The 26131-nt window shown below is 43.1% G+C and overlaps 1 protein-coding gene across 2 annotated transcripts in view; it reads left to right on the top strand.

The window, feature by feature from the left end:
• Window positions 1–19302, top strand: part of LOC129821217 (ATP-binding cassette sub-family C member 4-like) — a 51712-nt gene extending 32410 nt beyond the window's left edge. For both annotated transcript variants that reach the window (XM_055878601.1, XM_055878600.1), the window contains 11 exons: window positions 1801–1951; window positions 2674–2793; window positions 2904–3014; window positions 4591–4691; window positions 9130–9321; window positions 10586–10741; window positions 13984–14073; window positions 14552–14724; window positions 15058–15163; window positions 16880–17014; window positions 18508–19302. In XM_055878601.1, coding sequence (XP_055734576.1) covers window positions 1801–1951; window positions 2674–2793; window positions 2904–3014; window positions 4591–4691; window positions 9130–9321; window positions 10586–10741; window positions 13984–14073; window positions 14552–14724; window positions 15058–15163; window positions 16880–17014; window positions 18508–18603 — 1431 coding nt within the window. In that variant the 3' untranslated portion in view covers window positions 18604–19302. The remainder of the gene's footprint in view (window positions 1–1800; window positions 1952–2673; window positions 2794–2903; window positions 3015–4590; window positions 4692–9129; window positions 9322–10585; window positions 10742–13983; window positions 14074–14551; window positions 14725–15057; window positions 15164–16879; window positions 17015–18507) is intronic.
• The last annotated feature ends 6829 nt before the right edge of the window (window positions 19303–26131 follow it).

Raw genomic sequence — 26131 nt, 5'->3', positions numbered from 1 at the left:
CAGGGATGTGAAAAGGACTAAACTAGGTTAACGTACTGCACATCGTGACACATCACTGTAGCAAAGCTCCAAAATATTTTTTTGTTGTAAAATATAGTGTCATTTCAACTATTGACAGAAAATAAAATAGACCTACACATTTTGTTGAAACGTGTAAATAGTTGTGCCAGTCACTCAGTGTGAGCTTGGATAACATGCAGTAATAGTGTGCGTCGCTCCCATCTCACTTTGCAGTCCGGTAGCCTTCCATCATAGCCCAGATTGAAACTTATGTACTGTGAAATTCTCGGGATCAGTTGTGCTCAGTAGTTTCCACTCACTGCTTGATTGTGTGTGCTGCAGCGCGGCAGTGGTGGGGCTGGTAATACCCTCTTATCTGCACTGTAAACGGAATTGAGTGGCTTTTCATCATAAAACGACATTGAAAGTGATCATGCTTAAACGTGCTCTTAAGCGCCCGATAACATCCATAATTAAGGTGCTAAATTAAATGTTCATCTGGGAAGGCTAGTCTGAGACCATTGAAGGTAACATACTGATCCTAATCTGTTCCTCATAGAAGTCTTCTGAGTTTGTTTCTAATTTCAGGGTGTGAGGTTTCAATTTTTATCAGCTATCTAGTGAATATCAAATATGCCATGGAAGTATATCTTTAAGGTAGAAGCTGTATTGAAGGACTCTGTCTCATACCGGTTTATCACAATGCAATCTACCAAGTTAAACTGTTTTTAGTTAAATAAAACTCATTTTCAGATTTTTTGAGTTTTGTTTGTACTAAAAGAATGCTACATACAAAGATCATATTTGTGAAAAGAGTCTCTTCACTATCTACTCTTTCCACCAAGTTAAACTAATGAGAGTCGTCTGATATATAATGCACTGCAAGGTCCTCAATCTGTCGTCGGGCAGGAAACGGGTGTCTGCAACCACCAGGGTTTCCGGTGCTGCTGTGTCACTGCCTGGAGTCCCTCCCGTTCAGGCATCAGATTGCATGTGGCTAGTGGTCTACTTGTGTCAGGTCAGGTGGCCATTAACAAGAGTGATGAGTCATTGTGTTATTGAGGCCTATGTGAGGGCTATGTATTCTGTGTGTACTGTAGTATCAGACACCCACAGTGTGGTTCCCACAACTCTCAGCCAGTCACAGTGACTATACAATGCCTACTGGCTGGGGCCACAGCGACTTGGCGAGGGAGGTTTAAACCTCAGGTGTTGAAGGCAAAGCCCATGGGGGTTAGGGTTAGGGAGGCGAGCCACAGAGGAAGAGCGGCAAATTGTCACCTGCCACTAAGTGCCATCGTCCTCTCACCACTGTGACACACACACACACACACACACTAACACACACATTCTTCACAAATATGCTGCTGCTACTCTGTTTGTCTATCCTGATTGCCTAGTTACTATTTCCCCTACCTACATGTACACATTACCTCAACTACCTCGTACCCCTGCATGTTGACTCTGTACCAATACTCCCTGTACGTAGCCTCGTTATTGTTATTTTTTGTGTCACTATTTTAATATTTTTATGCACATTTTTCTTTACTTTACTGCCAACTGCCTTGTTGGGAAAGGGCTCGTAAGTAAGCATTTCATGGTAAAGTCTACACCTGTTGTATTTGGCGCATGTTGCTGTCACCTTCTGCCTTTGGAGCTGTGACAGAAAACAAGTGTGTTTCTTACATCATCCCTAGTGTAACGACAGGCCTCAAACTTCAGCGGTAGCCCGCAAGTCTGCAGGAGTCCATTTACTGAGCTGATGTTGCGCTCACCACACCGCTCTGTTCTCTCTCCCAGGTGTTCCTGCAGATCCTGGGGGTGATCATCGTGGCGGCCGCCGTCATCCCCTGGATCCTCATCCCCGTCGTCCCTCTACTCGTCGTCTTCCTGTTCCTGCGACGCTACTTCCTGCAGACCTCCAGGGACATCAAGCGCCTGGAGTCCACTAGTAGGCTTCACTCTCTTTAGGGACACGTCTGTTTAATGGTGGGAGACAAAGGGAGCGCTAGCACGGGAATGCTAATAGACCATTGAATAGCATTTGAAGAAGGCCTTGGGCATTAGCATAAAAGGATAAAGGTGGATGTGGCCCATGGGTTGCCCACACACACAGTTTCCTTAAGCGCTGGGAGTTCATGGCATCAGATACAATGGAGGAAATGCCAAGTGGGCCCGTGGCAGGCACTAGTTCATCCTCTGTATTCATCCTCTTTATTCTGGGCTGATAGCCCAAAGGCACACAGAAGGACAGGTCTGCTGATCTTAAGGAACAAAAGTGACTATTAAGAAGTTCCAATGGAACATTCAGGCTTTGTCTGTTTTTATGAAGCCTAACGTTAATATATCTGGACAACAGGAATGCTAATATTAGTCATTTTCTTTTTAAACCATTTCTTTCAGAAGCACTGCTTTTGGTAGCAAGGTGTACATGAAAATGTATGGGAGACGTGCATGAGGGGTTATCACGTTAACTGTCGTGTCAGCTGAGCTTTATAGCAAAACAGACAATTGAATGTTTTCATTCGTCTGTATTGAAGCCGGATGTAACCATCTTTGTACAGTCTAGAAAAATGGTGTGTTCTTTTGAAAGAAATGAATAAACACTGTGTATACTAGTGGTGTTTTAAATATTCACGTCTTCATTCAGTATTTGTTTGTTATCCTCTACAGCCCGGAGCCCAGTTTTCTCCCACCTGTCCTCATCCCTCCAAGGTCTGTGGACCATCCGTGCCTTTAAAGCCCAGCAGAGGTTCCAGCAGGCATTTGACGCACATCAAGACCTCCACTCCGGTCAGAACCAGAACTGACATCTAACCATAACTACTACACATAGAATTGCATGTTTTAATTTGGTGTAATAACTATAGTATACAACGAGTAACCATGCTGTTCCTTTGCAGAGGCCTGGTTCCTATTCCTGACCACATCCCGATGGTTCGCTCTGCGTCTGGATGGCATCTGCTCCATATTTGTCACCCTCACTACCTTTGGCTGCCTGTTCCTCAGGGATGGTACCGTATGGGTCCTATATCAACCGTAATGTTGATCACCCAGGCCATACGTATAACCATACATACAGTACCAGTCAAAAGTTTTTGACACCTACTCATTCCAGGGTTTTTCTTTGTTTACTATTTTCTACATTGTAGAATAATAGTGAAGACAACAAAACTATATTATGAAATAACACATATGGAATCATGTAGTAACCAAAAACAAACTATATTTGAGATTGTTCAAAGTAGCCACCCTTTGCCTTGATGACAGCTTTGCACACTCTTGGCGTTCTCTCAACCAGCTTCACGAGGTAGTCACCTGGAATGCATTTCAATTACCTGGTGTGCCTTGTTAATTTGTGGAATTTCTTTCCTTCATGCGTTTGAGCCAATCATTTGTGTTGTGACAAGATAGGGGTGGTATACAAAAGATAGCCCTATTTGGTAAAATACCAAGTCCATATTATGGCAAGAACAGCTCAAATAAGCAGAGAGAAACAATAGTCCATTATTACTTTAAGACGAGATCAGTCAATCTGGAAAATGTCAAGAACTTTTAAAGTTTCTTCGAGTGCATTCGAAAAAGCCATCAAACGCGATGATGAAACTGGCTCTCATGAGGACCGCCACAGGAAAGGAAGACCCAGAGTTACGTCTGCTGCAGAGAATAAGTTCATTAGTTTTAACTGCACCTCAGATTGCAGCCCAAATATATATGCTTCACAGAGTTCAAGTTACAGACACATCTCAACATCAACAGGTCAGAGGAGACTGTGTGAATCAGGCCTTCATGGTTGAATTGCTGCAAAGAAACCACTACTAACGGACACCAATAAGAAGAAGAGACTTGCTTGGGCCAAGAAACACGAGCAATAGACATAGAGAATCTTTCTTTTTGGTCTGATAAGTCCATATTTGTGATTCAATTTTTAATTTAAAAAAAAATTCTGTTTCCCACTGCCGTGTCTTTTGTGAGACTCAGAGTAGGTGAACGGATGATCTCCGCATGTGTGGTTCCCACCGTGAAGCATGGAGGGGGAGGTGTGGGGGTGCTTTGCTGGTGACACTGATTTATTTAGAATTCAAGGCACACTTATCCAGCATGGCTACCGCAGTATTCTGCTGCGATACGCCATCCCATCTGGTTTGCGCTTAGTGGGACTATCATCCATGCTTTGTAAGGGCTATTTGACCAAAGAGAGTGATGGAGTGCTGCATCAGATGACCTGGACTCCACAATCACCTGACCTTAACCCAATTGAGATGGTTTGGGATGAGTTGGACCGCAGAGTGAAGAAAAAGCAGCCAACAAGTGCTCTGTATATGTGGGAACTCCTTGAAGACTGTTGGAAAAGCATTCCTCATGAAGCTGGTTGAGAGAATGCCAAGAGTGTGCAAAGCTGTCAAGGCAGGATGTCTTCACTATTACTCTACAATGTAGAAAATAATACAAATAAAAACCCTTGAATGAGTAGGTGTGTCCAAATTTTTGACTGGTACTATATAATCAACCATATTCACCACAGGCTCTGCAGTACTTAGGTGACCATGGAGTACATTGAGTTGGTTTCTCTCTTTCCTGGTGTGACAGACTTGAAGGCAGGTGCTGTGGGCCTGGCTCTGTCCTATGCAGTAACACTCGTCGGCATGTTTCAGTGGGGAGTCAGACAGAGTGCAGAGGTGGAGAACATGGTAAAAACCTCCTTTATTGATTTAGACCTAAACTCAGCAAAAAAAGAAACGTCCTCTCACTGTCAACTGCGTTTGTTTTCAGCGAACTTAACGTGTAAACATTTGTATGAACATAAGATTCAAGAACTGAGACAAACTGAACAAGTTCCACAGACATGTGACTAACAGAAATGGAATAATGTGTCCCTGAACAAAGGGGGGGTCAAAAGTAACAGTCAGTATCTGGTGTGGCCACCAGCTGCATTAAGTACTGCAGTGCATCTCCTCCTCATGGACTGCCCATATGTGCCAGTTCTTGCTGTGAGATGTTACCCCACTCTTCCACCAAGGCACCTGCAAGTTCCCAGACATTTTTCAGGGGAATGGCCCTAGCCCTCACCCTCCGATCCAACAGGTCCCAGACGTGCTCAATGGGATTGATATCCAGGCTCTTCGCTGGCCATGGTAGAACACTGACATTCCTGTCTTGCAGGAAATCACGCACAGAACGAGCAGTATGGCTGGTGGCATTGTCATGCTGGAGGGTCATGTCAGGATGAGCCTGCAGGAAGGGTACCACATGAGGGAGGAGAATGTCTTCCCTGTTACGCACAGCGTTGAGATTGCCTGCAATGACGACAAGCTCAGTCCGATGATGCTGTGACACACCGCCTCAGACCACGACGGATCCTCCACCTCCAAATCGATCCCGCTCCAGAGTACAGGTCTCGGTGTAACGCTCATTCCTTCGACGATAAACGCAAATCCGACCATCACCCCTGGTGAGACACAACCGTGACTCGTCAGTGAAGAGCACTTTATGCCAGTCCTGTCTGGTCCAGCGACGGTGGGTTTGTGCCCATAGACGACGTTGCCGGTGTTGTCTGGTGAGTACCTGCCTTACAACAGGCCTACAAGCCCTCAGTCCAGCCTCTCTCAGCCTATTGCGGACAGTCTGAGCACTGATGGAGGGATTGTGCATTCCTAGTGTAACTCGGGCAGTTGTTGTTGCCATCCTGTACCTGTCCTGCAGGTGTGATGTTTGGATGTACCGATCCTGTGTAGGTGTTCAACGTGGTCTGCCACTGCGGGGACGATCAGCTGTCCGTCCTGTCTCCCTGTAGCGCTGTCTTAGATGTCTCGCAGTACGGACATTGCAATTTATTGCACTGGCCACATCTGCAGTCCTCATGCCTCCTTGCAGCATGCCTATGGCACGTTCACACAGATGAGCAGGGACCCTGGGCATCTTTCTTTTGGTGTTTTTCACAGTCAGTAGAAAGGCCTCTTTAGTGTCCTAAGTTTTCATATCTGACCTTAATTGCCTACCGTCTGTAAGCTGTTCGTGTCTTAACGACCATTCCACAGGTGCATGTTCATTAATTGTTTATGGGTCATTGAACATGCATGGGAAACAGTGTTTAAACCCTTTACAATGAAGATCTGAAGTTTATTCGTAAAAATCCAATTATCTTTGAAAGACCGTGTCCTGAAACAGGATGTTTCTTTTTTTGCTGAGTTTGTCTTGACTTGCCTGGCTGAAGAATAGGTGAATAATATAATTGTACTAGTCTCCTTTACTTGTATTTAGTTGTGCTAATGTATACAGTGCCTATTATACAGTTGAAGTCGGAAGTTTACATACACTTAGGTTGGAGTCATTAAAACTAGTTTTTCAACCACTCCATAAATTTCTTGTTAACAAACTATATCGTTTTAACAAGTCTGTTAGGACATCTACTTTGTGCATGACACAAGTAATTTTTCCAACAATTGTTTACAGACAGATTATTTAACTTATAATTCACTGTATCACAATTCCAGTGGGTCAGAAGTTTACATACACTAAGTTGACTGTGCCTTAAAACAGCTTGGAAAATTCCAGAAAATGATGTCATGGCTTTAGAAGCTTCTGATAGGCTAATTAACATCATTTGAGTCAATTGGAGGTGTACCTGTGGATGTATTTCAAGGCCTACCTTCAAACTTAGTGTCTCTTTGCTTGACATCATGGGAAAATCAAAAAAAGTCAGCGAAGACCTCATAAAAAAATTGGTAGACCTCCACAAGTCTGCTTCATCCTTGTGAGCAATTTAAACCCCATGGGACCACGCAGCCGCCATACCACTCAGGAAGGAGACGCGTTCTGTCTCCTAGAGATGAACGTACTTTGGTGCGAAAAGTGCAAATCAATCCCAGAACAACAGCAAAGGGACTTGTGAAGATGCTGGAGGAAACGGGTACAAAAGTACCTATATCCACAGTAAAACGAGTCCTATATCAACATAACCTGAAAGGCATCTCAGCAAGGAAGAAGCCACTGCTCCAAAACCGCCATTAAAAAAGCCAGACTACGGTTTGCAACTGCACATAGGGACAAAGATCGTACTTTTTGGAGAAATATCCTCTGGTCTGATGAAACAAAAATAGAACTGTTTGGCCATAATGACCATCGTTATGTTTGGAGGAAAAAGGGGGAGGCTTGCATGCCGAAGAACACCATCCCAACCGTGAAGCACGGGGGTGGCAGCATCATGTTGTGGGCGTGCTTTGCTGCAGGAGGGACTGGTGCACTTCACAAAATAGATGGCTTCATGAGGCAGGAAAATTATGTGGATATATTGAAGCAACATCTCAAGAAATCAGTCAGGAAGTTAAAGCTTGGTCGCAAATGGGTCTTCCAAATGGACAATGACCCCAAGCATACTTCCAAAGTTGTGGCAAAATGGCTTAAGGACAAAGTCAAGGTATTGGAGTGGCCATCACAAAGCCCTGACGTCAATCCTATAGAAAAGTTGTGAGCAGAACTGGAGAAGCATGTGAGCAAGGAGGCCTACAAACCTGACTCAGTTTCTCCAGCTCTGTCAGGAGGAATGGGCCAAAATTCACCCAACTTATGTGGGAAGCAGTTGGAAGGCTACCTGAAACGTTTGACCTCAGTTAAACAAATTTAAAGGCAAAGCTACCAAATACTAATTGAGTGTATGTAAACTTCTGACCCACTGGGAATGTGATGAAAGAAATAAAAGCTGAAATAAATAATTCTCTCTACTATTATTCTGACATTTCACCTTCTTAAAATACAGTGGTGATCCTAACTGACCTAAGACAGGGAATTTTTACTAGGATTAAATGTCAGGAATTGTGAAACTGAGTTTAAATGTGTTTGGTTTAGGTGTATGTAAACTTCTGACTTCAACTGTAAGTATTCACCCCTCTTGGGTTTCTTCACATTTTATTATTATAAAGTGGGATTCAAATTTACTTTTTTTGTCAACAATCTACACAAATTACTCTTATTTCAAAATGAAAGAAAATTCCATGTTTCTTTTTAATTAAGTTGAAAACCAAATATACAGTATCTTGATTAGATCATCTACTTCCTTAGTCAAATCATGTTAGAAACACCTTTTGGCAGCGATTACAGCTGTGAGTCTTGTTAGGCAAGTCTCTAAGAGCTTTGCGCTCTTGGATTGTGTAATATTTGCACATTTTTATTATTTTCAGAATTCTTTAAGCTCTGTCAAGTTGGTTGTTGATCATTGTTTGACAGCCATTTTTAAGTCTTACCATAGATTTTTCAGGCAGATTTAAGTGAAAACTAAATCGGCCTCAGGAACATTCACCGTCTTCTTGGTAAGCAATATGTAGAGTGGTACTCGATGATGTATTGTGTTGGATTTGTCCCAAAGATAACTCTTTGTATTCAGCACAACAGGGAAATTACTTCGCTACATTTTTTTTGCAGTTATTACTTTAGTGTCTTTACAAACAGGATGCATTTCTTTTTTCAGTAAATGATTTTTTCTTTTCACTCTTTTATATTAGTATTGTGGAGTAACTACAATGTTGTTGATCCATCCAAAGTTTTCTCCTTTCACCTCCATTAACCTATAACTGTTTTAAAATTAGCATTGGCCTCATGGTGAAAACATCTTTACCATCTTCCAATCGATGCTCTTTGCGATGCATTGGAACAGCACCCTGGCCTTTGTGGTTGAATCTGTGCTTGAAATTCACTACTTGACTGAGGGACCTTAAATGTAATTGTGTGTGGGATACAGAGATGGGGTAGTCATAAAATCATGTTAACCACCATTATTGCACATAGTGAGTCCATGTAACTTTTTACGTGATTTGTTAAGCACATTTTAACTACTGAACTTATTTAGGCTTGCCATAACAGTGGGTGACTACTACATTGACATTATTGAGCATTTCTGTCTAGATCAGTGACATTTTTTTTTTTTTTTTTTTAATCCATTTTAATTCCACTTTGTAACCCAACAAAATGTGAAAAAATACAAGGGCGGTGAATACTTATGATAGGCACTGTAGTTGATCCTGTTCCTGGTCACAGAATGAAATAGAACAGAATATTCCCTCATAGTTAATATGATCGTGATGTTAATGACCATAGAATAACAACGATTTTGTAATAATGTTCTGACACTCCCAGATGACTTCTGTGGAAAGGGTGGTGGAGTACACAGAACTGGAGAGCGAAGCACCTTGGGAGACAGACAAACGGCCTCCGCCTGATTGGCCCCAGCATGGTTTCATCACCTTCGACCAGGTCAACTTCTCCTACTATGCGGACAGTCCTCCGGTCCTAAAGGATATTACTGCTGTCTTCAGATCCAGAGAAAAGGTGCCCACTACATATTCTTCTGATATGTGTCCATGTTTACGACAATGCACAACACACCCCAACACAATTCAGTTGATATGCAGCCAGTGTAATAGGTGCGGTGCTGTTCTTCTCTGTGTGTCATTATTTTTCAAATCAATTATTTAGGGGACACCTTATTGTGCCGCTGATTCCCAAGGAATATACCATTTGTGATTCATGGAATACATATCATGCAATTAAGACTAGTCAAGTGGATCCATTTGTTCCCATTTGCATTCTAGGAGACCTGACGGTGACAACTGTTTATTCACTATATGAGAGAGAGGAGAGAAGATGAGAGGGAGAGAGGTAGAGATGGTTGAGGGTGATTGAAACCCAGCGTTTTAATGCAGGGGGTGTATTTTTGCATGGCCACGGTTCGCCAGGGCGGCTGATTTCACAATGGATGGGTTGATAAGTGAAGAGGCCTGGGCTCTGACAGCCCATGGGAGGGATCTTCACCCGATGCCGTGGGCCTGAACAGGCTTTGTGTGCATCCTGACAGTCCCCCTGAGACAACGCTTTCACAGGGAAACGAGCACCTCGCACTCTGAACACTCCTCTCTCTCTCTCTCTCTCTCACACACACACACACACAACATATGATTTGGTACATTTACTTTTAACTGTTAACTATGAATTTTCTACTATACATTTCCATACTTCCAGTGTAGTGATTCCACAAGGTGATTCATACATTTACTTTAGATAGCCTTTGCATTCTTTGTTTGAATCCAAGCGGCATTGTAATATTGCTGATTTTAGTTAGAAGCTCATCGTTGGGAATCTGAATCCGAGCTTATAGGCTACTGTAGCAAGCGATATGTGATTGATCCATGCGGAACATGGCTGATAGCACCTACAGAAAAGACACTGAAATGCATACGTTACGATAGCATCTTATACTATCATATCAACTTCAGCGGTATTCTGCTGTTTTAATGTCACACGGCTTGTGGGGCTGTCACCTTAACAACTGATGTGCTGATATCAAACAGGAAGGAACATCTCAACAAAGAGAATCTCTCATTCTGTTGGAGAACTGGCCATGAAAGGCAAAGGTTCCATCGTAAAGGACATAGATGATTCAGTTTACAATGGCGCAATGGGAAGTGAAGTAGACCTTGAATTTAGCACTTGGAAGTCAGCTTTATACATGGAAGTCTTGACATCAGATTTTATAGTAGAGAAAATGTGTTCAGAGAAAAACAAACTAACACTTTCTCTGTATGTTGAACTCTAGGTTGGCATCGTGGGGCGGACTGGCGCTGGTAAAAGCTCCCTGATCTCTGCTCTGTTCCGTCTGGCTGAACCTGATGGCAGGATTTCCATCGACGGCGTTCACACCGCCGAGATCGGCCTGCATACCCTGCGCCAGAGAATCTCCATCATCCCCCAGGTATGTACGTTCTCTGCCCTCTCACTGCCTATTGTAGTCTATTGGCTAGGCTGCATTGTATAGCACATCTTTAGTTTCTTCAGCATAATCCTGGAAGTCCTTCGATAGGACATTTTCTATAGTACACATGACATGACTATGGAAGCTTTAGAATGGCCAAAGAACATTACCTCAGTCATTTGTAGAGCGTTGAGTAAAAACGTTAAAGCCTGAATGTGGGAGTTTCAGGGTTCTCTGACATGATCTATTATATATCTTTAGCATTCCCCAGACATGATGCACATTCAGTGGGCTAGGTGAACTTCCATTGGTAACCCAAACTCTCCTCCCTTTGAGGTCTGGCCTGCTTTTTTACATCCCTGTTGGTTTCAAAGCAACAACAGACTGAGGAGAATTACAGTCGTCACTCAGGGGATTTTGGAAAGTGACACAAACGGATGCCTTGAGACAGTTTAACTTTTATTTCCGCTTGTTGAGAGTGATACGGCATTAGGAAAATGCCACCCCCTGGGTGAGTCAGCGCTCTGCGGCGGTGAAGACTCCCACAGCCCAGCTCTGAGAGGAGAGCAGAGCAGCTCTCTACCCGTCAGTGACAGGAGATTAGCCCTCTACCCCCGAAACATCAGCAAAGCTGCTTAGAAGACTTCTCTACCCATCCCCATCCTCACAGTCTCACATAGGCCTACCAACATCATTTAGCCCAAGTGTTGAACATTTCACACACTGCAGCCAAGGTTTCCCCAAAACAAGTTCATTAAAGGTTTTTGGTGTGGCTTTGATGGGTTTCTATTATCAATAGTTTACCAGATTAACTTTCACTTCTGTATTACAGCTGGTTATGTTTTACCACTACCAGAGTTATGCCAAGGTAATGTTTTCCTATTGGACGCTGCTCGTTCTGACAGGGGGACAGCCAGTTGCATCATGGGGTAAAGCAGCAAACGGGGTGGGGAAAGAGGGGGCATATTTAGATGACTTCTGTTCTGAACTCATAACTGAAACGTTGGCTTATCTAAGAGGAGCAGCACTGTATCTGTACACAAACCGAATAGAGATGATCTATCAGGTTCGATTATTGTCCTATTTTTCCGCTGTAAAAATTCAAGCATGAAAGACGCAGAGTATGATTTGCTATTACTAATATTACAAGGATTGGATTTTTTCTACTTATATTCCCATTTTTCACAACTTCCCTTAGAAACGGAAAAGGTCATTTGAACCCCCCCCCCCGTGTAAGTGATATTCACTCAGCCTTTTAAATGGAAAATGACTTGATATAAGATGCTTGTTGCCCTACCTTGTGATGTGGAATTCTCAGATTCTGATATGTATTCTATACATTGCCAGTGTGAACTTGTATTCTACAGCTTCCACCAGATTTGATTATGATAAACTTTTATTAGTATATGGCATTAAAGAAGAATCCATTTCAGGTTCTATTGAAATCTCAGGAATGACTTCACAGTAAAAAATGAATTCGGCGGCAAACAGAGGGCTTAGAATTGTTGGAGCACATAATCGGTCTTTGGAAAGCTGTGCTTGAAAGCAGTTTTTCCAACTTAACATTGAATCCTCAATTAAAGTGAGTCACAAAACTAGTTTGAATTGGGACTTGAGCTGGCTTAATGACAAGGCAGTCTGCTGGTGGCAGTGGTAAAGCTCATTGGGAGTAGAGAGGTGGAACAGTTTTTAGGCTGTAGAGAGAAAGGGATGAACTCCTGAATGCTTAAAATTCACAGCTCTGTTTTCAAGGAATCCGCTCAAAGTTAAACACTTGCCATGGGTTTCGAGACTGACACAAAAGTCTGTGTGTGTGCACGTGTGCGTTGTCTTCTCAACCTCATGTTAGTGGTGCTGTCACAGTGTTGGCTCAGGGCCTATGACCTGCATCAAAGCAGCCAACGGGGCATGGGTGATATGAGTCACTCTCACACAACAGTCTTCTTCTAACCACGAGACATGATTATGAGGATCACAACAGCAGTAAACACCTAGTGAGTCTTTCCAGTCACTGTGTGCTTCACTCCTGTTCCTGGCCGTATCTCCCAGTTGCCAGGTGAACGTTCTTCTCTTGATGGGTCAGATTAGCGTCTTGAGTAAACTTGATTTATTATCGTCTTCCCTCCACTGCATTGTGGATTGACCGTTTCTCCATATCCTCCTTTATCTCTATTGCTACTACACAGGCCTATACAGACTCGTTAATGTTTTTTTAAAGGGTCATTATGTCCTTTTAAAGCCTCATAAACTCTGTTGTGTGTCGCAGAAGAAAATCCCTCAAGTGTTTACTCAAGTGATAAAACAATGAGGAAATGATCCTGTGGAAATGTAATGCAGTTTTATATTGTTCTGTGTATGCTGTGACGTTTTGTTTATGGCTCAAAAGGAGAGTCCCCTGTAAGTCATATATTTTTTTTAATCGCTTTTATGTTGGGCTAGGATTTCTGAGTAAATATCTTCTAAAGAGACTTGGCATGAGGACGTGTATCTGTGCTCCTGTTTGCCAGGTTTACAGCAAACACAAGGGCATGCTGGAACAGTGCCTTCAGAGTGGCGAGCTATTTTGACTGCACTATAATAAAGAGCTGTATTTGCTCTCTTAAGGGTGGTTGTATGCCTGAACCTTGATACAGGTGTGTAGCTCACTGTAAATACACAGAGCTCCCACAGAACTTCTCCAAGCTGTTAAAAAAATAATTATATCATGGAGAAAAGTCAGCCAACTGAAGGATAACTCCTTTTTACTCATGCACACATTTGTCAACTAAAAACTAGGGATGTTGATTATAAACTTTTTCAACATGTAATTTAGAGAGGGCTCATCTAACTTCATGAATTTGAATGACATTGTGAATTATTTATTTTTTACAGCTTTTTGAGAGATTTAAACATTTATGACTATAGTTTACCTTTTAGGTAATTTGTGAGATGTTTTATGATTTACATGCACCTTTTCTATGTCCAGACATCCTCTATACAGACCCTCTGCTCTCAAACAAGACCACAGCACAAGCTACGGTTTTCCAAAGTAAAAAGATCAACTTAGCGTTGGCTAGTGGGCCGGAGCCGAGTATTGAATCGGGCTCCTGAGTGTGGCATTGCAGGCCCCATTGTGAACACCTCTCCCTCACACGTAGCGCCGCTCTATACAGCCTGTCTTAACCCTCTTCAAACGTCTCCCCCTCGTCATTATCCTAACTGGCCATGGCCTTCTCTTTCTATATCCATCCGTCCCCATGCAGGACCCGGTTCTCTTCACGGGCACCATGAGGAAGAATCTGGACCCTTTCAGCCAGCACACAGACGAGGACCTGTGGAATGCACTGGGAGAGGTACTCCAGCGTGGGCTCTGAATGCTTCCCCCTCAGAGGCCCATGGGGGGATCCCTCTGTCCCCCTCCACAATGCTGCCATTCAGCCTCCCTGCTCGCCACAAGTCATGGGGGGGAAATCCCATTAGGGCCGTGGGGCCCAGCTCAATGTGCGGCTTGTAACTGGGTGCCATTCAAAGTGCTGGGGAGATGTGTTGTGCTGCGTTTGCCAGTTAGTCACTAGAGGATGAAGGCAGGGTTCCCCCACACTGAAGGGCTCCAGCTCCTGCTCCCCAGTCCCCCCGCTCCTCAATGGGTTTGCTGGCCTGGATTAAAGCAAGAGGCTGGACACAAGGGAGCGGTGGCCAAGGTCATCAGTGGACCTGGCCCTGCATTGTGCCAGCCGGTTAATGGGTGTGTGTTGGATGTTTTTTTAAGATACCCCCCCGGGAGGCCTTTCTACAGGCGTAATGGAGGGTCCCTGCTTCCTCTCCCTGCAGGTGCAGCTGAGGACCGTGGTGGAGGAGCTGCCTGGGAGGCTGGAGACCGTGCTGGCTGAGTCGGGCTCCAACTTCAGCGTGGGGCAGAGGCAGCTAGTCTGTCTGGCCAGGGCCATCCTCAGACGGAACAAAATCCTCATCATCGATGAGGCCACCGCTAACGTGGACCCCAGGTGAGAACACTTTGAACACTTTGACCCGCATATTTGTGCTAGTTCTCATTGTAGTGTTGTAACTCAGTCCCATACATCATATTCCATTTTAGGACAAACTCATAATATAGAGGTAAAAATATCAAGGTTTAACACCTTGATGATTAAAGGTATGGCCCCTGGTTCTCTGACACTGTAACTCTATCCCATTTTACTTTAGTACAGCTGCACATACCTGGCTAAGGATTAGCCATTGTTTTGATGTGTAAAGTAAAATCCCTGCCCAGGGGTGTGTAGGAAGAATGTATTGTTTCTGCATGGATGCCGAGGTATTCTCTTCCCCTGCTCCTTTAGAACCGACGGCCTTATCCAGCAGACCATCCGGGAGAAGTTCAGGGAGTGTACTGTGCTCACCATCGCCCACCGACTCAACACTATCATCGACTGTGACCGGATCCTGGTGAGGCCTCCCTCCAGTGTTAAGTAACCATGTGGCTAGCACTGTGTGTGCATTTTCTTCACTGAGCCATTCACAGTACGCTCAATATGAAAAAGCTTGCACATATTTCTGCTTCCTACTATACAGTAGAGATCTTCACGGATCCACCTGTACCCGAGACCCGATCCGTGAACCGAGCAGGTCCGGATTCAGAATATGTGTAATTTTAACTGACTTGTCCGGAGAGACCCATGCAGATCCGACCGCGACGGGGAGAGGGAGAGACTCTTTTTACATGTAACTTGTTGTTGTTGGCCAATCATAAGTCATCAAAGCGACAATAGGCTACAGTCATAGAACCTCTGTGTGGGGGAAAAGGTTTGAGATATTTAATCAATGGATTATAATCAATAGAGATATATAATCAATGGAAGATGGATTTAAAGTGATGGAATTAAAAGTTAAAGGAGAAGGATAGGCTACAACGACCTTGAGCCAAAAAGTAGGCTGCTACTTTATATTCTGAATGGAGTTGTTTGTAACTGTGTAGGACGAGAGAGTGTATGCAGCCTCAATTAGCTTAACTAGCTTCTCGCGGTTTGATGCAGTCAAGACGTGTACTACGTAATCATATTGACTTTACAACCAGCCCAGTCAGTGAAGTACTAAGAGTTTAGCTTTAAGTAACAGCCGGCCCCATTACTCCCTAATCTCACCCCCTCTTAGTGGGGCCAGGTGGGCAGAGACTGAGAAGTGACCAGGCCAGCCCGTGCCCCCCATGCCCTCGTGCCAGTTGATCTTTGGCCTCTTCTAGCCCACTGCCTGCAGAGGTGCCAATTAGTGCCATTTGTGGCAGCATTTGTTTCCTGTCCTCCAGGACATTGGCTGACCCGGTAAATGGCTGTTGAGATGGGCAAGAGGAAAAGCCAAATGTCACACAGCGGGAACGTTTCCACACCTGTCCCCGTGTCAAACGCCCCCAGATTGTCACGCTGTTTGATAGAACAGATTTGGGACCCACCTGAATTGCCTCGTCCAAATGATTAAGCGACACCCCTGATGAATGAAAGAGTTTTCTTGAGTAGGAAACTCTTTAGTCTGCATATGTTCTACGGAGCTAGCTAAGGTAGAGAAATACAGTGTTCTGTTGTTGTTCACACAATGCTATGTGTTACTGTTCCAAAATGAGGCTTAAGATGTAACAGAGTGGGCTTTGCCTATTTTCAGGAGATCTCGCTCCTTTTAAAGGGAGACCGAATGTAATGCTAGGCCTTTATGGAGCTCCTTGAATAAGAGCTATTCTTTGCCTGTTTTACATTGCATGTGATGACAGAGACATGATGGTAATTTTCTGAAGCGTGCTGAAGGTGTGATTGTTGCCTTTGACACAGTTGAGGACCACCCTTGCGGTGCTGAAATGCATGCATGGATAAATGCATGGATAACCTTGCTTAGGCCTGATCTTCTGTCTGACACCGTCAGCGCACACTTTCACAGCAGCTACAGGGAATGTCCACAGCCCCGTCAGGCAATAACAAGCCCTGGTGTTTGTTGTTGGCGTGAGTCACATGAAATGGATGGTTCCGAGACAGCAGAGAACTACTGTTTCTCACTCGACCTCTATTGTCTCGTGTGGATCACTCACCAGTGAAACAGCTGAAAGGCTAGTTTTTAAGTATTAAAGTATATAGGCTGTGTGGCTCACGCCCTACTACTCTCTCCTGTGTCTGATTGCAGGTTCTAGATGCTGGGAGGATCCAGGAATATGATGAGCCCTACGTTCTGCTTCAGAACCAGGAAGGAGTGTTCTACCAGACGGTCCAGCAAACTGGCAAGGCAGAGGCAGCCTCTCTGCTCCATGCAGCCAAACAGGTAACCGACCCAGCCAACCCCGCCCTCCTCCTTTGTCCCAACTCAGTCAGCACTCTTAGTGCACACAGCTACACTCACCCTAATCCTTATAACACACACCTTATAACAACTGGCGTCCCTTTGCCCAAAACAACAGTCAGTCGTACACACAAGGGAGTTCTGTGAATATTTGTACTGAAAGTGTGTAATGCTATTTATGTAGCTGCATTTCTATATTCTATACCATAAGTTTTAATTTCATGCGAAAAATTTCCCTTTTGTCATTTTACATGACTCTGATATTATCTAATGAATCGTCCGTGTAATCTATTTCCAAAAATGTAATTTTGAAATCATTTCAGAGATCATTCTAGAAAAGCAGCTTTCTTTGCTCTTTATCTATTTTGAAATATTGGGTTTTAACTTTGTCTCGATTTGGGATAAACTTCCTATGGGGATTACTGTAATAGAGCACATCCTTATATTTTTTGCTTTGAAATTCATTTGTGATGTATTTCCCCTTCAGCCACTCTCCAGATAAGGGCTGGGTAGCTATTCATCGTTCAATTCCATTTTTATGTGCATCTGTCAGGGACTACAGATACGATATTGCAACTTCAAACAGGTCTTTGTGAAATAAGAAAAAGTAGGCATCATTTCATTTTCTCTCTGTCCCTGGTACAAATTTATCAGGAGAACTGTATCTCCCCAGCCACAGACTGAAATGGGTAAAATACTGATTTCAAAGACTCAGCACACTGTCGTATTATTTGGTATCGTCTTCTCCTGCACAGTGGCGGATTGGTAGAGACATTGTTCAGGCCCTTACGTCTCCTTTCTTTATTGTGGGTTGCTCTCTCCAGATCAGATTACTCCAACTCCCAGAACCGCTCTCTAGCACCACTTATTAAATACTGAGACGTCTCACAAACCGAGTGGGAACTTTCTATAGTTGTCAGTCAAGGTTTAAATACATTAAATCATCTGATACCAACCTCTCGTTCCTTTTGTCTGAGCAGAATGAGAATCCCTGAGTTGGGAGTGTATCTGATATTGTGGCTAACCGTTTTCACCTGTTTTCCCCTCTCCGTGTGCTTTCGTGTTGCCAAAATACTTGGTTTGTCATTGCCTCTTTGTGCCGGCTGGAACTAGATAAAAGGACACCTTTTGGCTCTCTGTGGAAAACAACAGTATTTCAATAGCCATTTTGAATGCGTGTTTTGTATGTATCAAGATCATTTTGCTTTAGATGTTGTATCTGTGATAAATTGTCATGTTAAACAGCATAGTCCGTAAGAAACCAGTGTGTTTGAAGTCTACATTAATGTTGTGATTATCGCCGAAGAATTTCAAAGTTCTTACGAGACCAAAATAACCACTTTGCGTGCTCCTGTGGGAGACAAATTCCTCAATCCAGTCTGAGATCCATCCTAAATCAGCCATTCACAGATTCTACCTCAATCGACAAGCTACAGTAGAATCTGTGTGACTCTGCTCTCCTTATACCCTTTCAGGTTCATATGAACAAAAGCCATCCCAATGTGATCAACGGACTGACGGACCTAAGACCGTCCGAGGGGAGCTGTGTCATCTTTGAGACGGCCCTGTGACACCGTTGTCTGACCTTTTCACCCCTGTAATGTGGCCCTCTGTGCTGGCCACACCATGAGGATGCCTCACACACTGTACCAGAGGTGACCAAATATTATCCAGCTCTTGATTTCACAATGCCTTCTTCAACACCGCTGGCAAAGGTGTGGCGATCAGGCGTTTTGCTTTAGCACTTTTCAGTTATATGGGGCAGTGCCCCACCAGTTATGATTTGGGTTAATACTTCTTTTTAAATACGCAAAAGTTTTAAAACAGGGACAAAGTAGGCCTACTGTTTTTTGATTTTCTTTTTTTAGACTCACCTGCCTTGCCTCCTAATCTGTCAATTCGCACACTATGTCCTTCTCATCGGAGTGCTGTGTGGGTGTTGACCTGTCAGATTCATGAAAATCACAGGTCACGCGAATCAGGCATGACGCACGTCTATAGACTCGGATATTATTTTAGCAAACAGGGTAAGAACTCACTCCCGACAGACCCAAGCAAAACCTCTTTACAGAAACATTGTAGCAGCCTACACCTAAACATTAGTGATCTGACATGCTGTATCAGTCTGAGCAACTGTAGGCCTCTATGCGACCTGTCCCATCTGGCTAGGGGAAATGAAGCGGTAACGTTCACAGCCTAAGCCAATTTATTTGTGTTAAGAGAAATTGTGAATATGATCCAATTTGGGATGGAACTTTTGGGGGGGGGGGGGGGGGTATTGGCCATTTCGATCCCTGGGCCTGCCCTACAGCGTTTCCAGTGGAAGGAAAGCGGTGAGAAGCAGTGGGCAGGAGAACCTTTGGGGGTGACGGGAGCTGAACAGGGTGGGACTAAGGTTGGGCAAATTGTATCACGACGCGAGATAAGTTTGGTTGTTTTCAAATCAAAATCCCCTGCCTAATGGAACAGCCAAAGAGAAGGCCAACTTTCCTAACAACTTTCCTAACTGCCAAAAATGCCTTTCACTTAAACAATAGGGATAAACAAGAAATATTAGTTTTAGGCTTAGCCTACTGGAATTCCTTACATTCTTGTTGTTTTCAGTAAAACAAAATCACCTGGGGTGACTTTAGAGCAAGCTCAACTTGCCCGACTGCTCAGTTCACTTGCCCCAGGCAATAGGGCAACCCTTAAGGTTCCTGCTATAACTAGGTTCTGGAGTTTTACCTGGTTACCATCAGGAGAAGAAAAAGAATTCCCCAGCCCTCTGGGAGCTGTGGTGCCACCTCGGTGTGTCACGTGATCAGCATACATAGGCTATGGGTCCATAACTGCCCAGGAGCAATTGTTTGAAGCAATGTGTGCCTTTTATTGAAACAAATGACTGGTTGTGTTGTATTGATTGTTTTGCGCTATTTGTTTTTGTATGTGTGTTGCATGGCCCCTGGGGTAGGATTATTCACAATCCTGCATTTGGTTGCATGTAAAGATTTAGGGGTGTGGAGTGTATAAAAAAAAAAGTAGCTTATACTGGTTGGATACACATTTTAGGTTATTCCGAATAAAACTAGCTGACAGTGGGTTTGACCAGTGAGTGAATAGTTTATAAGTCAAATTTGATTTTGTACTTGTTTAAAAATAAAAAGAGGAGACATGTCTTATTGTTTTCAATAATCATTGTGCCTTGATCAGAATACCGATCCTTTGTAATTGCACTGTGTTCATTGATTGTCTTTTAAGACCAGATCTGGTCTTCTTGCTCTCTGCGTAGAATTACTATTGCTACCTCTGTTTTTGGAATAAAGCTGGGGATGAAAAGCAGGTCAGAAGTAGATGGTTTGTGTGTTCGCATGTGTACTAGAGGACCACTCAAAGAGCTTATGAAATGATGCGAAAGGCATGAATGCTTTTGAAGAAAATCCTTGTGTGTACTATCAACATGTTTTTCCCCACTCTGATCATCTGAGCTACATATGCTGCTTATGTTATATGAATGCGGTTATGGAACTGTTACCATTGATTCAGTGTTTCAGTTTGTGTGACTACTACCATCAGATGATTGACTCTTAAACTTTATCAATAAGCCATGCAACAAATCAAGACACCATATGACCGTTAAAGATGCAATATGAATGTAATCCAATGAATAAAAACTGTATTAGTTGAATACTTAGACAATTCTTATTATTTATTTTAATTTTGCTTAGCTTTTTTATGATCTTGCCATGAGTAAATATACTGAACAAAAATATAAACGCAACATGTACAGTCTTGGTCCCATGTTTTAATGAACTGAAATAAAAGATCCCAGAACTTTCCCATTCGCACAAAAAGCTTATTTCTCAAAATGTTGGTGCACAAATGTGTTTACATCCCTGTTAGTGAGCATATCACCTCTCCTAAGATAATCCATCCACCTGACAGTTGTGGCATATCAAGAAGCTGATTAAACAGCATGATCATTACACAGGTACATCTTGTGCTGGGGGCAATACAAGGCCAATCTAAAATGTGCCGTTAAGTCGCACAACACAATGCCACAGATGTCTCAAGTTTTGAGAGAGTGTGCAATTGGCAAGCTGACTGCAGGAATGTCCACTAGAGCTGTTGCAAGTGAAAGTAATTTTTCTCTACCATAAGCTGCCTCCAATGTTTTAGAGAATTTGGCAGTACGTCCAACGGGCCTCACAACCGCAGACCACGTGTATGGCATTGTGTGGGCGAGCAGTTTGCTGATGTCAACGTTGTAAACAGAATGTCCCATGGTAGCAGTGGGGTTATGGTTAAGGGCGGGCATAAGCTACGGACAACAAACACAATTATATTTCATCAATGGCCATTTGAATGCACAGAGATACCGTGACGAGATCCTGAGGCCCATTGTCATGTCATCTCATGTTTCTGCATGGTAATTCACGGTCCAATGTCGCAAGGATCTGTACACCATTCCTGGAAGCTGAAAATGTCCCAGTTCTTCCCATAGCCTGCATACTCACCAGACATGTCACCACCTATTTAGCATGTTTGGGATGCTCTGGATCGACGTGTACGAAAGCGTGTTCCAGCAACTTGGCACAGCCATTTTAAGAGCAGTGGGACAACATTCCACAGGCCACAATCAACAGCCTGATCAACTCTATGCGAAGGAGATGTGTCGCGCTTCGTGAGGCAAATGGTGGTCACCAGATATTGGCTGGTTTTCTGATCCACGCCCCCACCTACAGATGCATATCTGTATTCCCAGTTGTGAAATCCATAGATTAGGGCCTAATGAATTCATTTCAATTGACTGATTTCCATATATGAACTGTAACTCAGTGAAATTGTTGCATGTTGTGTTTATTTTTGTTCAGTGTACAAACTGTCATAACCGTATAATTTTCTTTAGATAAATCCATATCTTAAGTTGTGTGAATGTCGTTTCACCTCAGGTACCTTACCCTTAGTTAGCAGCTGTGTCGAGCAGTCTTAGCCCTGACACCCCCAACACAACAGGCTGTAAGTGGTACAAGGTCAAACCATACACATAGTTGAACAACATTTTCACAATTAAACATTCTTAGTTTTTACCTTTTATTTTAATCTTCAAGGAATGTAACCAAATATGTTATAATTTAAATATACTATTATCTCTTCAAACTAGGAGAGGTACTTGACTCCTCTCAAACTGAGAGCAGTAATCATCCCAGATTTGGAGAGGGGTGTCAGTAAATATTTATGTCTAAATGGCAGTATTTAGCCTTGGTTAAGTAGGCTCTAGAAAGGAGCCGAGATGTGGGTTCGTGAACTGCAGGCCATTAGGTGCTTTAAAAGCTGACTGATTTACACAATTCATTAACGGCTGTGAATTTTCAGCCTCCGTCATATTAAATGGTTACTTACTCTCAAATAGACCCAGGGGAGTTGAATTGTTGGGTTGCGAATAGATTAAAGTTTACATTGAAACAGAAATTGAATTCCGAGGTAATCAATAGCATAATGGGCCAGTGAGAGGAGTCGGCTGCCTGAAATGAAATTTCCATATTTTTAATCTTAATTTTCCACTCTGTTTATCTGACAGTGTGGATGTGCAATCCAAACAGATAATGAGAGAGTGGGATATTGACACTGCGATCCTCTGGAGTGCTTGTTTCAGTGATTAAACGCTGTGATCTGTGATTACTTTGTGTCGGGTGTCAGGCTGGTGGCCAGGGCCCTGGGAGGGCTTCGGCGCACAGCAGCTGGAGCAGCCTGGCTCTCCGAGGTGCTAATACACCTGACACAGCGTTGACAGCATTCACAACCTATCTGGGACTGCAGCGCACGCCACCCGCCACAATAGGAATACTCGGGGCACAATCTACAATTACAGTCAGCGTATATCCCTATGCTCGCCCCTCGATAACGTCCGCCGCGAGAATGGCAACAACAAAGTTGGCACAATAAGTATTATTAACCTGATACCTTCCACGGTTCACATAATAGGGGGATTTTAAGACATATCTGAATAGGTGGGGAAGTAGCAATGCTGTCAACGTAGTGCTGATGTAGCTCTAATAAATAATAGCCTTCTGAGCAACAGAAAGAGAAACCTATCCGGCCACACAATGAAGTTAATCCCAAAGAAATCAAATACAAAATCAGAATCAGCACAATGAGGAGGCAATGAATGACATGATGGATGAATTCAGACTGTGTCAGTCAGCCCGTCTGCATTTTAAGAGACATATGATATGGTGGTTGCTGAATTTAAAGAGGTGTAAGACATTCTATTCTGTGAAAAGGTGTTTCATTATCAATTGAGTGAAACATAATGTAACAAGAAGTATCCATAACAAGAGAAAGTACTGCAAATTGTGGGAAGTTGTTTTGTTAGGGCTAATAAAGAGCTAGTCACGTGGCCATTTTGGATTGATGGGACAATGTTTTTGTAACTTTTTATTGTGCCAGCATTTTCTTTTGTGAGGGATACTGCTGTTTGACAAATGGAAGCAAATTGCATGGTGTAGGGAAGTGAATGGCAGGGAGGTGTTGTGTCAAACTTTGTGCTGAAAGACGACGTAGCGAGAGCCGCTGGTTTTTGTGGGCGGCTCAGACTTGACTGATCCCAGCATAAAGTAGTTGTTGAAGAGAGGGAGAAAAGGAAAACAGGATTTTGACAGGCTGTGGTGAAATTAGGAGAAATGACTGTGGGGGCTTTGTTCTTCCCTGGTGACATGGGGGAGAGATTGGGAGTCTTGAGGGATTCCCCTGAGACTGTGTGTTTAGCTTTTCTAAAGCGCCGGCAAACTGAATATCTGATAAGTTCCCAAGGCCTTTCATGACTGTCTATGTACCGCTCCGAAAAACAAACAACAAATGGCATCTTTTAAGAGACTTGCTCTGACACTGGATGAAATATGATATGAAGTGGCATTATATCTTGTTAAAAATGTTGTATTATTCCCCGTGTTGATTCCTGTCTGTTAGACTAGAATTATTACCACACAGTCTTGTTTATTTTCCCTGTAAAAGTTCAACTCAAGTGGAACTGAAAAACTGGGAGAACTATGTGACTTAACTTTCTCGATTTCCTCTAAAATCTTTGTAAATAAAATGGTTAGCCTTCACCCCACACTTTTAATCAGCATGTTTTGTATTCGTCTTGTATGTAAGGGAATAGATTCCAAAAGGTTGAAAACTTGAAAGGTTTGACATTAACACAAACGCTTCCATTAACACAAACGCTGACTATTTATTGTTTATGCCACTTTGTCATCACTTCCCTTTCTATTAGGCATACCATGCTGTCTCAGCAGTTTTCTCCCCACCCCTACCTGACCTTACTAAGACCGGGATACTAGTTACACCTCCAATTATATAGCTAGGTGGCATGTGTACTTGTCTGAAGTGCAAAGGTAGGCTCTCTTGGCTGCTGTATGCTCTATTACCCTAAACTGTCTTTGGACAGAGCCTAGCTGTCAAATCAAGATTAGTCATTTTTCATCGCAATTTCATGGAAATTAATCAGATGCAGCCACCACATTTTGTAATCAATAACACTTTGTAATGCATAGTTATGAAATTCCAGGAATGCATAATTTATAACAAAATATGTGATCTGTACAAAATTTGAGAGGTCACAATACTCACAAAATCGTGAGTTTCATACTTTTCCCCAAACTAGCTTCATGAAATAGCAACTATGAATTTAAAACATCACATACAAAGTAAGCCTTATTATACGGTGTAAAAAAAGTGGAAGATATTTTGTAAAAACAAACGGTTTTAGAGTGGCAATGATCTCTACCTGGTCCTGTTGCTTTGAACTGGCTAAGCCTGTGGCCTGTGTGAAAGGCCACCAAATAGGAAACCCTTTGTATGCTTTAGCTCTGAATCCTGTGCATGCTCCGTCACCTTAGCAAAATGCTGTCTGATTTGTCCGCTGCGAGAGGGAAGAGCAAAGTGGAGGGCTAGACAATAGGGAGGGCTTATCTCAACAGTAAATAACATTACTTATTGCTTAAAGCTTGAGGGAATGCTTATTGGTGATGTCATGCCTTTGTAGAAGATTGATGGAGCTTGAGGCAGGGTGTGTGTGTGTGTGTGTGTGTGTGTGTGTGTGTGTGTGTGTGTGTGTGTGTGTGTGTGTGTGTGTGTGTGTGTGTGTGTGTGTGTGTGTGTGTGTGTGTGTGTGTGTGTGTGTGTGTGTGTGTACGTATACACATGGGCCTATATGTGACAGTCTACAAGTTTTCCCTGTTAAACTATATATTACTTTAAAAGTGTGAAATGTATTTTAACTTGCTTTTAAAATTAAAGGATTTCCTGGTAAATCTTTCCAAATTTACGTCAGCGTTCCATCTGTCCAGGGCCTTTTAATCAGGACCTTGAGTGGTGATGTTCTGTGCATGTAAACGTGCAGCATTGGGTAAAGGTGCAGACAGCTTGTGTTCCCTGTTATTGTTGGCCTCCATTTACGTCAGTCCAAGGGCCCAGTGTGTCTTTTGGGCTTACTTTCTCATCATTTTTCCTAATGTAGAGACCCACAGGGTTGGTGGCAGGCCCACAATGGCGCCGTTGTATGGTTACTGTCAGCTCTCTCAAATAAGGCTTCCTGTTCATTAGACTTCTTTTCACCTCAGCACAATGCGCCGGCTTTGCTGCAATACTGAGTCGACGCCCATCTCTTCAATGCCATGTGAACAGTTCTAAATGGTGTTTATGCAAGCCATTGTTGCCTTTTGTATAGTCAGTCTTAATGCACAGTGATTCGTCTGCTTTTGTGGCCTGGGATACATTATCTTGCCTGTGTGGCTTCAGATGCATGCCTAGTCTTTCAGCCAGTAAACAGTCAGTCTAAAGTTAACTCCCCATGGACAATGGTCTAGATGCCTGATAAAGTGGGACAGAGTATACTAACTGGGCTGTTTCGTGTTGCTCTACAATTGCTCAAACAACTTCCGTTTGTCCATTCATTACTGTTTTAAACTGTTGTTTTGTATCTCTTCTCATAGGATTTCACGTTTTGATATTCCAAAAAGGAAATCGCACATTGTTCATGCAATGAACAGTTGTGCTTTTCACAAAAGTTTATTTTGCATAAGGTATTTAGTCACTTGCTTTTATCTTGCAGTTTTG

Source organism: Salvelinus fontinalis, chromosome 23 (assembly GCF_029448725.1).
Source record: "Salvelinus fontinalis isolate EN_2023a chromosome 23, ASM2944872v1, whole genome shotgun sequence".
Lineage (NCBI taxonomy): Eukaryota > Metazoa > Chordata > Actinopteri > Salmoniformes > Salmonidae > Salvelinus > Salvelinus fontinalis.
Note: the sequence above shows the minus strand (reverse complement) of the source record. Positions and strands in the feature narration are given on the sequence as shown.